General features: G+C 54.3%; 1 protein-coding gene across 3 annotated transcripts in view; it reads right to left on the bottom strand.

Moving 5' to 3' along the window:
• SLC38A10 (solute carrier family 38 member 10) overlaps positions 1-4,907 on the bottom strand; it is a 50,954-nt gene extending 46,047 nt beyond the window's left edge. The window contains exon 1 of one of the 3 annotated variants that reach the window (XM_030828455.1): positions 4,400-4,907. In XM_030828455.1, coding sequence (XP_030684315.1) covers positions 4,400-4,498 — 99 coding nt within the window. In that variant the 5' untranslated portion in view covers positions 4,499-4,907. Of the gene's footprint in view, positions 1-986; positions 1,032-4,399 lie in introns of those variants that run through there. The other 2 variants (XM_030828457.1, XM_030828458.1) reach the window with 2 other exon arrangements.
• Positions 4,908-13,248: the final 8,341 nt, after the last annotated feature.

The following is a 13,248-nucleotide window of genomic DNA, read 5'->3' as shown; positions in this document are numbered from 1 at the left end:
GGTCCATTCAAATACGGGAATATTAGTCAGCAGGAAAAAGGGATGACTGCTGACACCCACCATGACACAGATGGGACTCGAGTGCACCGTGCTGAGCGGAGGAAGCTGAACTCTGAATGCTACAAACAGTGTCATTCTGTTTACAGGACACTCAGAAAAGGCAAACTTTTAGGCCAGGGAACAGCTCAGTGTTGCCAGGGGCTGGGGGTGTGGAGATTGGCTGATGACAAACAGGCACATGGGGACCCTCTAGGGGATGGAGCTGTGTGTTCTATGTTTGACTGTGGTGGTTACACAGCAAGCCTGTGACCTGCACCCTAAAGAGAGTCAATCAGCCGGGCACGATGGCTCACACCTGTAATCCCAGCACTTCGGGAGGCCGAGGCGGGCAGATCACGAGGTCAGGAGATAGAGACCCCCCCGGCCAACATGGTGAAATCCCATCTCTACTAAAAATACAAAAATTAGCTGGGCATGGTGGTGTGTGCCTGTAATCCCAGCTACTCGGGAGGCTGAGGCAGGAGAATCACTTGAACCTGGGAGTCAGAGGTTGCAGTTGAGCCGAGATTGCGCCACTGCACTCCAGCCTGGCGACAGAGCAAGACTCCGCCTCAAGAAAAAAAAAAAGAGAGTGAATCTTCCTGCATGTCCACTACCTCCATCGAGGTGACACTTAAAATACAAGGACCGCCACACTAGTGCGAGATGTCAGTCACGTGAATCTAGCAGGACGTGGGGGGGCGGGGGCGCTGCACTTTCCAGTTTGTTGTTCTGTAGACTTAAAACTGCTCAAACACATAAGTCCGGCCGGGCGCACTGGCTCACGCCTGTCATCCCAGCACTTTGGGAGGCTGAGGCAGGTGGATTATTTGAGGTCAGGAGTTCGAAACCAGCCTGGCCAACATGGCGAGACCCCCCCACCTCTACTGAAAACACACACAAAAAATTAGCCAGGCTTGGTGGTGGGCGCCTGTAATCCCAGTTACTTGGGAGGCTGAGGCAGGAGACTCGCTTGAATCTGGGAGGTGGAGGTTGCAGTGAGCTGAGATTGAACCATTGCACTCCAGCCTGGGTGACGGAGTAAGACTCCATCTCAAAAAAAAGAAAAAACAAAAGTAAGTCTATTAATACCAAAAACTCATGAGATATCACCAAGCACTCATCAGAATGGCTCCAGCGGAAAAGACATGATACCCAATGCTACCAGGGATGCGGGCCGGCATGTGCACCATTGCATCCACATGGCAGCTCCAGAGCGGAGCACACTCACCCTGGGGCCCGGCCATTCCACACAGGCACGCACCCAGCAGAAACGCACCCCCTGCCAACGCCTGTCCAACTCCTCAGGGCATCACAAGAGCTCCCAATAGGAGACACCATAAATGCCTCACAGGGGTGAACTACACACAGACACACACGGAGGTGCAGCAAACACCAGAACGCAAGCCAGACACTAGCACTAGACACCTGCACAGCAGGATCCACCCGCCTTAGTTCAAACCAGGCAGCACCACCGTGGCGCACTAGGGGTCAGCAGTGTACCCCGGGTAGGCCGCCATGGCCACAGAGTGCGCTCCTTAATTTGGGAGCTAGTCACGCGGGTTTGTTCGTCATATGAAAATTCGTCAACAGCACATCTGAAGAAGTGTGTACACATTTTTGTATGTCAAACTTCAATGTTTATTATATATAGATTTTTATTATTTTTTTTTGGAGACAGTCTCACTCTGTTGCCCAGGCTGGAGTGCAGTGGCGTGATCTTGACTCACTGCAAGCTCCACTCCCCGGGTTCAAGCAATTCTCTTGCCTCAGACTCCCGAGTAGCTGGGACTACAGGCGCCTGACATCACACCCAGCTAATTTCTGTATTTTTAGTAGAGATGGGGTTTTATCATCTTGGCCAGGCTGGTCTTGAACTCCTGACCTCGTGATCCACCCACCTCAGCCTCCAAAAGTGCTGGGATTACAGGTGTGAGCCAACGCGCCCAGCTATGTATATATGTAAATATATCAAAACTACTAAAACAAACAAAAAAAAACACTAATCCAAAGTTTTTCAATGACAATGCTGCCAAACACCAAACACACACATCCCCAAATCGCCTGCTGGCCTCTCCCTGCGCCCCGGTCCAAGGAGGCTGCCGTGGAGGAGACGCTGCGGCCAGATCAGAGCAACTGGGCCTCCCTCTCGGCAGCCCTCAGGACTCAGAGGGACGTCTCTAGTCCTTCACTTCCTGACAGGTCTGTGCAGATGCCTGGCTAATCAGCACATGCTCTGGCAGGGGCCTAGTGTCCACCACATGGCAGGTGGTCCAAGGCTGGAGACAGCTGGACAATCTGGGCCCTAAGATGTACTTTCACAGGTGTCTAAACCAGAGCCCCTTCCACGGTGATACTTCACCGACAGGCGTCAAAGATGACAGCATCTGGGACCAGGCGCAGTGGCTCATGCCTGTAATCCCAGCACTTTGGGAGGCCGAGATGGGTGGATCACCTGAGATCAGGAGTTCGAGACCAGCCTGACCAACATGGTGAAACCCTGTCTCTACTAAATACAAATAAGCAAATAAATAAATAAATAAATTAGCTGGCGTAGTGGCACATGCCTGTAATCCCAGCTACTTGGGAGGCTGAGGCAGGAGAATCACTTGAACCCGGGAGGCGGAGGTTGCAGTGAGCCGAGACTGCGCCATCGCACTCCAGCCTGGGTGACAGAGCGAGACTCCATCTTGAAAAAACAAAGATAACCTTTGACTCGCAAGAGGAGGACCAGCCACTGCTCCACATCCCAGAATGCAGTTCTGCTGCCAGGCAAGTCACAGTGGACACTGGGACATGGAGTCGTTCCAGAAACACCCAGGGGTGGCTGGCAGAAAGCTGGGATTCTCCACGCCCAGACCAGATGCTGCCCCAGGGGCTCTGGAGGCATGTAGCCCTGTCTTCCCCCAACAGGCTCACCAACCATATCAGGCAAACAACTCAGGCACAACAGCCTGGAGGGCTCTACGGGAGGGTTTGAAAATTCCTCGATCAAAAAATAAAAAAGTTGTTTTTTTGTTGTTTTTTTTTAGAGATGGGGTCCTGCTGTGTTGCCCAGGCTGGAGTGCAGTGGTGCAATCATAGCTCACTGTAATCTCAAACTCCTGGGCTCAAATGATCCTCCTGCCTCAGCCTCCCGAGCAGCTGAGACTATAGGTATGCACCACCATGCCCAGCTAACTTTTAATTTTTTTTGTAGAGATGGGGGTCTTACTATGTTGCCCAGGCTGAAAAAATTTTTTGGATATTTTTATCCCAAAGATAATGAATTTGAAAAACACAGTGTTTGCTAATCTAAAATTAAACTACTGGTGCCATTTTGTTTCAAAATATACATCGTTTTCATTTTTCTACCTACTTAGTAACGTTTCAGTCAGCCTTTCTTTTCCAAAGCACTAAATGCTTGTTTATTGTAGATTAAACAGATGACACTTAGAAATGGCCATTTTATTTCATGTGTTATTCAATGCTGGAATGACGCTAAACTTTTTGTATATGAGATTTTTTCCAACTGTGATAATGTCTGCACACATTAGATCAAATACACAGGGTTTTTTTTGTTTGTTTTTGAGACGGAGTCTCGCTCTGTCGCCCAGGCTGGAGTACAATGCCATGATCTCGGCTCACTGCAACCTTCGGCTCATTGAAACCTCTGCCTCCCCAGTTCAAGCTATTCTCCTGTCTCAGCCTCCCAAGTAGCTGGGATTACAGGCATGTGCCACTACCCCTGGCTAATTTTTGTATTTTTAGGAGAGATGGGGTTTCACCATGTTGGTCAGGCTGGTCTCGAACTCCTGACCTCAGGTGATCCACCCGCCTCGGCGTCCCAAAGCGCTGGGATTACAGGTGTGAGCCACCGCGCCCGGCCAAATGTGCAGTTTTTGTGAAATGCAGATCTTAGGTGTATAACCTGGTGGACGTTTTTAATCACCTTGCAACCAAGGCCCCTATCTAGTGTCGAAGCCTGGGAGGGGTGAGTTGCGTGCTTCTGAAGACAGGTGCAGTTGGGTCAGAGTTTTTAAAAACACGATAAAATGTAAAAACACGGAGTCCTGCAGTTCCCTTCCGGTTCTGGAGGATCATTTTGCTTTGTTACACTTTGCTTCGGTATCGAGTTTTTGACTGTGGGGAACTTTCCAGCCTGGGCTGACAGGGGCTGCCAGGGCCGACGCCGTGCGCTTCTCATCCACGGATTCTCTGCGGGAACTGCGCCGGGACCCAGAGGGTCGCCCCGCCCGCGGCCGCCTGCACCCGCCCAGCGAAGCCCTGCCCCGGCGGGAACTTTAACCAGGACGACCCAGCCAGACGCCCCCTCTGCGGGGGAGGCGAGGGCGGTGATCTCCGGGCCCACCGGACTCACCTGTTTGAAGCAGAAGGGCATGGTGAGGACACTGACCCCTACGATGCTGTTCACGATGTTCGTGATCAGCCCCCAGTTGGAGGCGGCGGCCGCGGTCATAGTGAGAGGTCTAGGGGCCCGGGGCGAGAGGCCTCGGGGGTCGCCGGGCTGCGGCCGGCTTTGGAAGCCCAGCCCGAGACCACGGTCACAGGTCCCAACGTCCGGGACGCCGGTGGGGAGGGGATGGGCAGGGACACGGGAGCCTGAGCAGGCGCGGGCGCGGGCCCCGGAGGCTGCCTGGAGGATGCAGCCTCGAAGGCCGGCTGCGGGGGCAAGGTCAACCTCCGGACCCCGCCAAGCCCCGCGGCTGCCTCAGGGCCATGCGTCCCTCGCTTGGTCTCGCGGGCCGCCTGTGAATCTCCGAGCCCAGACCCGGAAGAGCCGCGGAGCCAGCTAGGGACACCTCAGCCCAACTCAGCTGCCGCCGCGGCGCTCACACTTCCGCCTTCCCCGGGCTCCGTTGCCCGGAAGTGACGACCAGGGGATAGGGTTTGGTGGGACGCGAGCCATTGAGAGGCGGGCCCGCAGGGGTGGGCGGAAACTGGGCCGGGGGAGGGGGGGGGATCAGAGGGCGGCGCAGCTGTCCGGTGCGCCGAGCTGTTCCAGCCGACCTGTGCCCAGGGCCCCCCAGTTCATCGAGCTGGAGAACAAGGGACTCGCCCCGCGAGGCCTCGGTTTGAATGGGCAGTCGCAGGCTGGAGAGAAGGGAAGGCGCTGTGCCCTCCGGGGAGGAGCGGGTTTAAGGGTTCCTTTTAGACCTTTATTCCCAGGACTGATTTTGGGGCGGGTGCTTGGCGCCAGGGCACGGGGGCGGGGGCCTTGACTGCCTGAGCCGAAAAATAGCCTGTTCTGAGGAATTAGCACCTACGAGGTAGGAATGAAACGCTGGGCACAGAGAGGCTTGGCCACTCCGCTAAGGCCACACAGCTCTAAGGGGAGGCGGTGCGCTTCAGAACTGCGCCCAGAGCAGTGGCCGTGTTGAACTTCACCTTTTCACACGAAAAGAGCAAGAGACATTCCTGGAGGGGACAGGAGAGGTGGAGGCTTACGTGACCAGGGAAACCCGGGAGGGCTTCCAGAGGAGGTGGCTTCTAGGCTGGAGCTTGAAGGACAAATGAGAATTCCTCGGGTAGAAATGGAGACCGGGGGGAGGAGAGAACAGAGAAGGGTCCTGGTAGATCTGTGGATTCCTGGCACCTAGCTGCTCACTCTGAGTCCGCTGAATGAGCGCGTAGACCGAATGGCTGGGAAGCAGCAAGTGATTCCAGGCTGCTGGGGGAGGACGGCGGAGGAAAGGAGGCCGTGTCTGCAGCACCTGTAGCACAAGGTGTCTTAGAACAGAGGCCCGTTCCTCAGGCACTGGCAGTGCAGCCACGAGGTAAGGCTGTGCCCCACCTTCAGGAGAAGAACAGGAGGAAATGCCTGGGTAAAGACTAATTAAATACGCCGGCAAAATAACAAATGCCTCTGGTTTTTTTTTTTTTTTTCAGTCAGAGTCTTGCTCTGTCACCCAGGCTGTATAGTGCAGTGGTGTGATCTCGGCTCACTGCAACCTCACCTCCCAGGTTCAAGCTATTCTCATGCCTCAGCCTCCCGAGTAGCTGGAATTACAGGCTCCCGCCACCACACCCGGCTAATTTTTGTATTTTTAGTAGAGACCGGGTTTCACCATAGTGGCCAGGCTGGTCTCAAACTCCCGACCTCAGGTGATCCGCCCACCTCGGCCTCCCAAAGTGCTGGGATTACAGGTGTGAGCCATGGCACCCAGCCCATTTACTTTTATATAAATGAAATGGCATACACATTTCATAACCTCCTTTTTATTATGTAATTTTCATAAAATGTTATGCATGCAAGGTAGGCTGGGAAACTTAAATGTATGTTTTCACGAATAACAAATACCATGGACCCGCTATTGAGCTTTAAGAATAAAATATTACCAAAGGCTTAGATCCTCCCTTTCAGTTCCTCCCCAGTTCCAGCACCTTCTTCCCCTCTTCCCTGCTATCCTGAGACATCACCATCCAGATTTTATGAACTCATTACTTTTCTTTAAAAGGTTTACCATATATGGATATATCCCTAAACAATTATGGGGAAGACTATTTGTCTCTGGTTTTTTTTTTTTTTTTTTTTTTTTTTTTGAGACAGAGTCTCACTCTGTCGCCCAGTCTGGAGTGCAGTGGCACAATCTCAGCTTACTTCAGCCTTTCTCTCCTGGGCTAAAGTGATCCTCCCACTTCAGGCCCTCAGTAGCTGAAACTACAGGTGTGTGCCACCATGCCCAGCTAATTTTCACTTTTTTTGTAGAGATGGGATTTCGTCATGTTGCCCAGGCTGTTCTCAAACTCCTGGGCTCAAGTGATCTGCTCACCTCGGCCTCCCAAAGTGCTGGGATTACAGGCGTGAGCCACTGTGCCCAGCTGACTATCTGTCTCTTAAATATTCATTTATTCCATTTTCCAAATTAATAGGAATTGGCCTGCATGTATAACTGCCTAGGATAAAGAATACAATTCCAGCCAAGCGTGGTGGCTCACACCTGTAATCCCAGCACTTGGAGAGGCTGAGGCAGGCAGATCACGAGGTCAGGAATTTGAGGCCAGCCTGGCCAACATGGTGAAACCCCATCTCTACTAAAGATACTAAAAATTAGCTAGGCGTGGTGGCACGCACCTGTAATCCCAGGTTCTCAGGAGGCTGAGCCAGGAGAATCACTTGAACCCGGGAGGCAGAGGTTGCTGTGAGCCGAGATCGTGCCATTGCACTCCAGCCTGGGCAACAGGGCAAGACTTTGTCTCAAAAAAAAAAAAAAAAAAAAAAAAAAAAAAAAAAAAAAAAGGCTGGGCGCGGTGGCTCACGCCTGTAATCCCAGCACTTTGGGAGGCCGAGGTGGGTGGATCACGAGATCAGGAGATCGAGACCATCCTGGCCAATATGGTGAAACTCTGTCTCTACTAAAAATACAAAAATTAGCCGGGCGTGGTGGTGTGTGCCTGTAATCCCAGCTACTCAGGAGGCTGAGGCAGGAGAATCGCTTGAACCAGGGAGTCGGAGGTTGCAGTGAGCCGAGATCGTGCCACAGCACTCCAGCCTGGCGACAGAGTGAGACTCTGTCTCAAAAAAAAAAAAAAAAAAAAAAATACACTTGCCAGTGTCCCTTGCAAGTAGGGCTGGCTATGTGACCAAGTTCTGGACAATAAGAAGCAGAAATGACAGGAGAAACTTCTAGGTCATTTCTTAGGAGGGGGTGTGCCGCTCCTTCATCATGCTGTTTGGAACCTAGACATGATGGTAGGAAGCCATCTCGGACATGCAGACAAGGGTGATACCGTGGCAGAGTGGAGCACCAAGCTACAAGGATCCTGGATCCCTGAACAACTCGTGGAGCCAAGCCGCCATGCTCATCCACGACTACCTCCTCCCAACTGCTCCGGGAGGGAGAGACAAAGCTGCTCCTTGCACTCACCATGATTTTGGACTCTGTTTCATGAACCCAAAACTGTACCCTAACTAGTTCAGTAGTGTATTGGGATGGGGCACCTTTGCATTTTGGACTATTGTAAGAATGGAATTACATATATGTGCGCTTCTGCAACTTTCTTTTTCATTCAACTTTGTTACACCTAAATTTCTTTTTTTGTCTTTTTTTTTTCCTTTTTGTGAAGAATGGGGTCTTGCTGTATTGCCCAGGCGGGTCTCGAACTCCTGGGCTCAAGCTGTCGTCCTGCCTCTGCCTCCCTGAGAGCTGGGATTACAGGCATGAGCCACCGCACCTGGCCAATTCAACTTTGTTCACAAGAATTGCCGTCATGTTGCATGTGCTCTGAGTCTCGTTCTTGCTGCTCTGTTGAACTCCATTACTTAAATAGCCCAGATCCGCATCCATTCTCCTGCCAAGGGCACCTGAGTTGTGTCCAGTCACTTGCCTTAGAGACAGTGATGCAGTGACCAGACTTATCTCCTGAATGTGTGTTTGTTCAAGTCTCTCTAGGGTAAATACCTACAAGTGGAATTGCAGAGTATGCATATGCATACCTAAATGACTTTACTAGATCTTGCCAAATTGCTCTTCAAAGTAGCTATAAGAGCTCTTCCTGGTTTACAGCAAAGGTTGGCAAACTTTCTAGTAAGAGTCAGATAGTAAATATTTTTTGCCTTGCGGGCCAAATGGTCTCTCGCAAATATTCAGTTGTGTCATTAGTCTCTCGCAGTGCCAAATGGCCTCACAAATATTCAGTTCTGCCATTGCAGATCAGAAGCAGCCAGAGACAATATGTAAACAAGTGGGTGTCTCTGTGTTCCAATAAAACTTTATTTACAAAAACAGCAGCTGGCCCAGTGCGGCCTCAGGGCTTAGCTTTTGGGCCTCTGCTCCAACATTTGGTTATTGTTAGTTTGGCCAGTCCAATGAATGAAATGGAATCTCTTTGTGGCTCTAATTTGTTCTTATTACAAATTAGGTAAATTATTTATTCATATTTTTATTGTCCATTTTTCTTCTGTGAAATGCTTACTCATTTTTGCTCGTTTTCCTATTTAGCTGTTTGTTCTGAGGAATTTCGGTGCTTGATAATAACCAACCCTGTGTCCTTCGATGTGGGTTTGATGTCTCTTCATTGCTGTAGTTTTTCATTAAACAAATTACCACAAACTAAGTAGCTTCAACAACAAAAATTCGTTACGCCTGGGCTCTGGAGGTCAGAAGTCCAGCACAGATCGAGGTGTCGGAAGGCTGCCTGCCTTCTGGAAGCTCCGGGAGACAGCCTGCTTCCTGCTCTTTGGCCGTTGGCTGAGTCCAGCTCCTTAGGGTCACAGGACCATGGTTCCTGTTTTCTTGCCAGCTGTCCCCTGAGGCTGTCCCCAGCTTCTGAAGGCCTCCTGTTCCCTGGCTCACGGCCCCTTTCCCTACCTTCCCCATGGAGAGGAGCCAGTCCTCCTGTCCCATCTCCGGCCCAGCCGAGGAAGGTTTTCCAACCCTAAGATTTTGTGCAATTAGATGGAGCCCATCTGGATAATCTGGGATCATCTCCCATCTCAAGGTCTAACCTTAATCACATCTGCAAAGTCCCTTTTGCCGAGTGAGGTCACATATTCACGGGTTCCGGGATGAGGGGTGCACACCTTAGGGGGCTGCAATGCTGCCGGCCACCCTCACGCTGATTCAGGCCATGTGTCCCTGTCACAGAAGTGAGGCCTTTTGGACACTGAATCCCACCTGTGGTGCACAGTGGCCGTGGGGCCCAGGGCTCCTGAGCTTCCCGTCGCCTGCTGGGCTGGGCTTGGCTGCCGCAGCCACCGCTTCTGTGGACCTGGTGAGTGCTCTGTGGGGATGGGGGCGGCTTCCACACTGAGTATCCTGGGCCTTAGCTTTCGGTCAGCCTCCAGCAGTACAGGCTCAGGGTTCCTGTCTTATTCTGTGGGTCGACCCCTGACTCACTATTGAGATGCTCAGGTTGTCCCAGGCTCGGCCTTGTGGGAGCCCTGTCGGCTGGCCCCTGGGTCCTTCCGTGTGTCCCTGATGTGCCCCCAGCATTCTTGCTTCCCGGCTCCGTGGGATGTTCTTGTGCTTTTCCTGCCCAGGCTGGGCTCGCCATTTCCCCAGGAGCCCTGGTTTCTGGGAGAGGGAACCTCCTGAGGGGAAGGGGAGTGTGCTTGTGGCGTCTGGGTTCCCTCTGGACAGAGCAAGAAGAGATGTTGGGGGGCGGTGTGTGTATGATGTGTGTGTGGTATGTATGGGGTGTATGTCTGTGGTGTGTGTGTGTGGTGCATGTGTCTGTGGTTGTCTGCGTGTGTGTGTATGGCATTTGTGGGGTGTGTGTGTGTGTGTGTGTCTGTGTATAGTGTGTGTGGTGTGTATGGCCATGTATGATTGTGTGGTGCATGGTGCCTGTGTGTGTGGTGCGTTTGTGGGTGGATGGTGTGTTGCACGCCTGTGTGTGGTGCATGGGTGGTGTGTTGCACGTCTGTGGGGTGGGTGGGTGGTGTGTTGCACGTGTGTGTGGTGCGTGTGGGTGGGTGGCGTGTTGCACGCCTGTGTGGGTGGGTGGTGTGTTGCACGCATGTGTGGGTGGGTGGTGTGTTGCACGTGTGTGTGCATGTGTGGGTGGGTGGTGTGTTGCACGCATGTGCATGCGTGTGTTGGTGGATGGTGTGTTGCACATGTGTGTGGTGTGTGTGTGGGTGGATGGTGTGTTGGATGCATGTGTGTGTGCACCACACATCCACCTCTAGCTCTCTAACTCCGCATCTGGCTATATGCACCGAGGCTTCGCACCAACACCTCCAAACACCTGTAGAGGTCCCAGCACGGGGCTCCTCCTGGTGCTCCCCTTTCCTGGTTTGTAACTCCCTTGCTCCCACCTCCCTCGGGCTCCTGCACCCCACCCTGGGCTGCCCCCAACCCTGCCCAGCCTAAATGCTTTGGGATGAAGTGTGAGCAGGAGGAGGGGAGGAGAAAGGAAGCGCCGTGGCCGTCTTCCAGCCTTAATGCTCAAACGTGAGTGTGGTCGCCAGAACTGATGCGATATCATTGTCCCACGGGAGCCATGCATGGCTGCCTGAGCACCAAGACTGTGTCACCCAGGCATGCTACGGAACCACCCTGAGCCCGCTCTAGGGCTCCCACCACCGACATGGCTGCTGCAAGGGCAGCAACTTTCTGTTAGGTCACAGGGGATGACACCCCTGGGCACCGTCTGGGAAGAGGGACGGAGGGCTGGCTCGGACCTCTGCGGTCTCTGGGAACCTCAGTCTCCAAGAGCATGGGTCTGCTGCACCCGCTGCATGTCTGTGGTGAGGCTCCTCCTCCTCCCACACCGGGCATGCAAGCACCCTCTGCCCCACCACAACTCCCACCAAAGAAATGCGGGGCCCCAGCTGCGGTGGAACCCCCACAAGCCCTGGCCTGCTTCAGGAAAGGATGCCTGGGGGAGGTGGGCGGGCTCAGGAGTGCCGCGGTGGGCAGAGCTTGGCCCACGGAGCCGCACAGCCCAGGTGCCCTCCACAGCTGAAGCCTGGTTTTTTTGTTTTGGTTTTTGTTTTTTGTTTGTTTGTTTGTTTGAGATGGAGTCTCACTCTGTCACTCAGGCTGGAGTGCAGTGGCGCGATCTCGGCTCACTGCAACCTCTGCCTCCTGGGTTCAAGCGATTCTCCTGCCTCAGCCTCCCGAGTAGCTGGGATCACAGGCACCCGCCACCGCGCCCTGCTAATTTTGTGGGGTTTTTTAGTAGAGACGGGGTTTCACCATGTTGGCCGGGCTGGTCTTGAACTCCTCACCTCAAGTGATCCGCCCACCTTGGCCTCCCAAAGTGCTGGGATTACAGGCATGAGCCACCTCGCCGGCTGGAAGCCTGTTTAACCCTGGTGTCTGCCATGCGGTTTCTGGGAGGTCCTGCATAGGAGCCCCAGTGAGGACTGGCCCCCCCCTCCTCCGAGCGCTGCTTCCTGGGCAGTCCTACGCTCTCCCACCTGGGTCTCCAACTTCTAAGCTGGGGGCGTGAGCAAAGGCCAGGACGGCCCCTGGGAATCTAAATTGGGGTCCCAGTGGGCTTGGGGAGCTGGGGGAGCCTCAGGTGGAGCCTGGGCTTTCACCGCCCCAGCAGGCAGCAGTTAAAAGTTCACCTGGGCTCAGGTGCCGAATTCTCTAGGTACTCTGGTTCCCATCTCCCTTTCTCAGTGGACTCCCCACCTTTAGAATCACCCAGGGTGGTATCCCATGGAGGGAGGGGAGGGCCCCACCTGGTGGCCCCTCGTCCAGCCCACCCTGCCCCCTGGGGGTCTCTTCCCCCTGTTTCTATAACCCCAGAGCCATAAAACTGACAACAGGTCCAGCACAGAGACTGGATTTTATTTAGATCCACAGCCCTTCTTAACGCCGCAGCTGGGGCACAGCCTGTGGCCGGGGCGCCACCATGTCACCTGACACAGTAGAATCCACCAGGGCCTGCCCATGTCTGATGGCCACACTGGGGCCATCTGGGCTCCCACAGAGGGCCGTGTTAGGAGGGGCAGCTGAGGCTCCAGGAGGAGGGACAGACTTCGCAGGGAGCTTCGAGCTGTTCCCCCACCCTGCCCCTGGCCTGGTGCTCTGGGCCGGGCAGGGGTGTGCTTCAGCGCCCATCCTTGGCCAGAGCTCCAGAAGCCGCTGCCCCAGGGCTTTTCTCTTCGATCTGCCGCATCTGCTCTCCGGCACCAGCCTGGCTCAGACACCCTCCAGCCCGTGTGTGTGTTCCCGTGGTGGCTCCCATGCTGGGCCAAGGCTTGGGTGGGGCTGAGGCCCAGGGTGTGCTGAGCAGGCCGGGCACCCAGGCACTGCCTGTCATGACTGAAGAGGACCTGGAGGAACCATAGGGGGCCGGTGGAGTCTGTGCAGGGCAGGGATGGGGGAGCCTTTGAGGCTTCCCTGGTAGGTTACCCCTTGCCTCCAGAGGCCTCTCCCTGGAGCCAGGCAGCCAAAAGACCCTTGTTGGAAACACCACCGGCTGCAGCCCCAGCTCCACAAACTGACAGTCCAGTCCCCTGGCGCCCACCACTCGGGTTTGGGGGCTGGGGAGACGGCGCAGCTGAGAATCCTGGGAGGCCTGGAGACCGCCCCACCGGGCTGTGCATCAGGCTAGGGGACACCTGGCAAAGCCCAGCTGTTCTGTGCCAGCCCTGAGAGACCTGCAGCCGGCTGGCCAAGGTCGGGGGTTGAGCCTCCCCTCCCCAGGTGGCTCTGGGACCCAAGGAGAGAGCCCAGGAGGGCCAGCTCCGCCCACCCTCCCCCTTTCCTGGGAGGTGGGAAACAAGAACAAGGGGCTGGGGTGGGC

This window comes from Nomascus leucogenys, chromosome 14 (genome assembly GCF_006542625.1).
Source record: "Nomascus leucogenys isolate Asia chromosome 14, Asia_NLE_v1, whole genome shotgun sequence".
Lineage (NCBI taxonomy): Eukaryota > Metazoa > Chordata > Mammalia > Primates > Hylobatidae > Nomascus > Nomascus leucogenys.
This window is presented reverse-complemented; position numbering and strand designations above follow the sequence as displayed.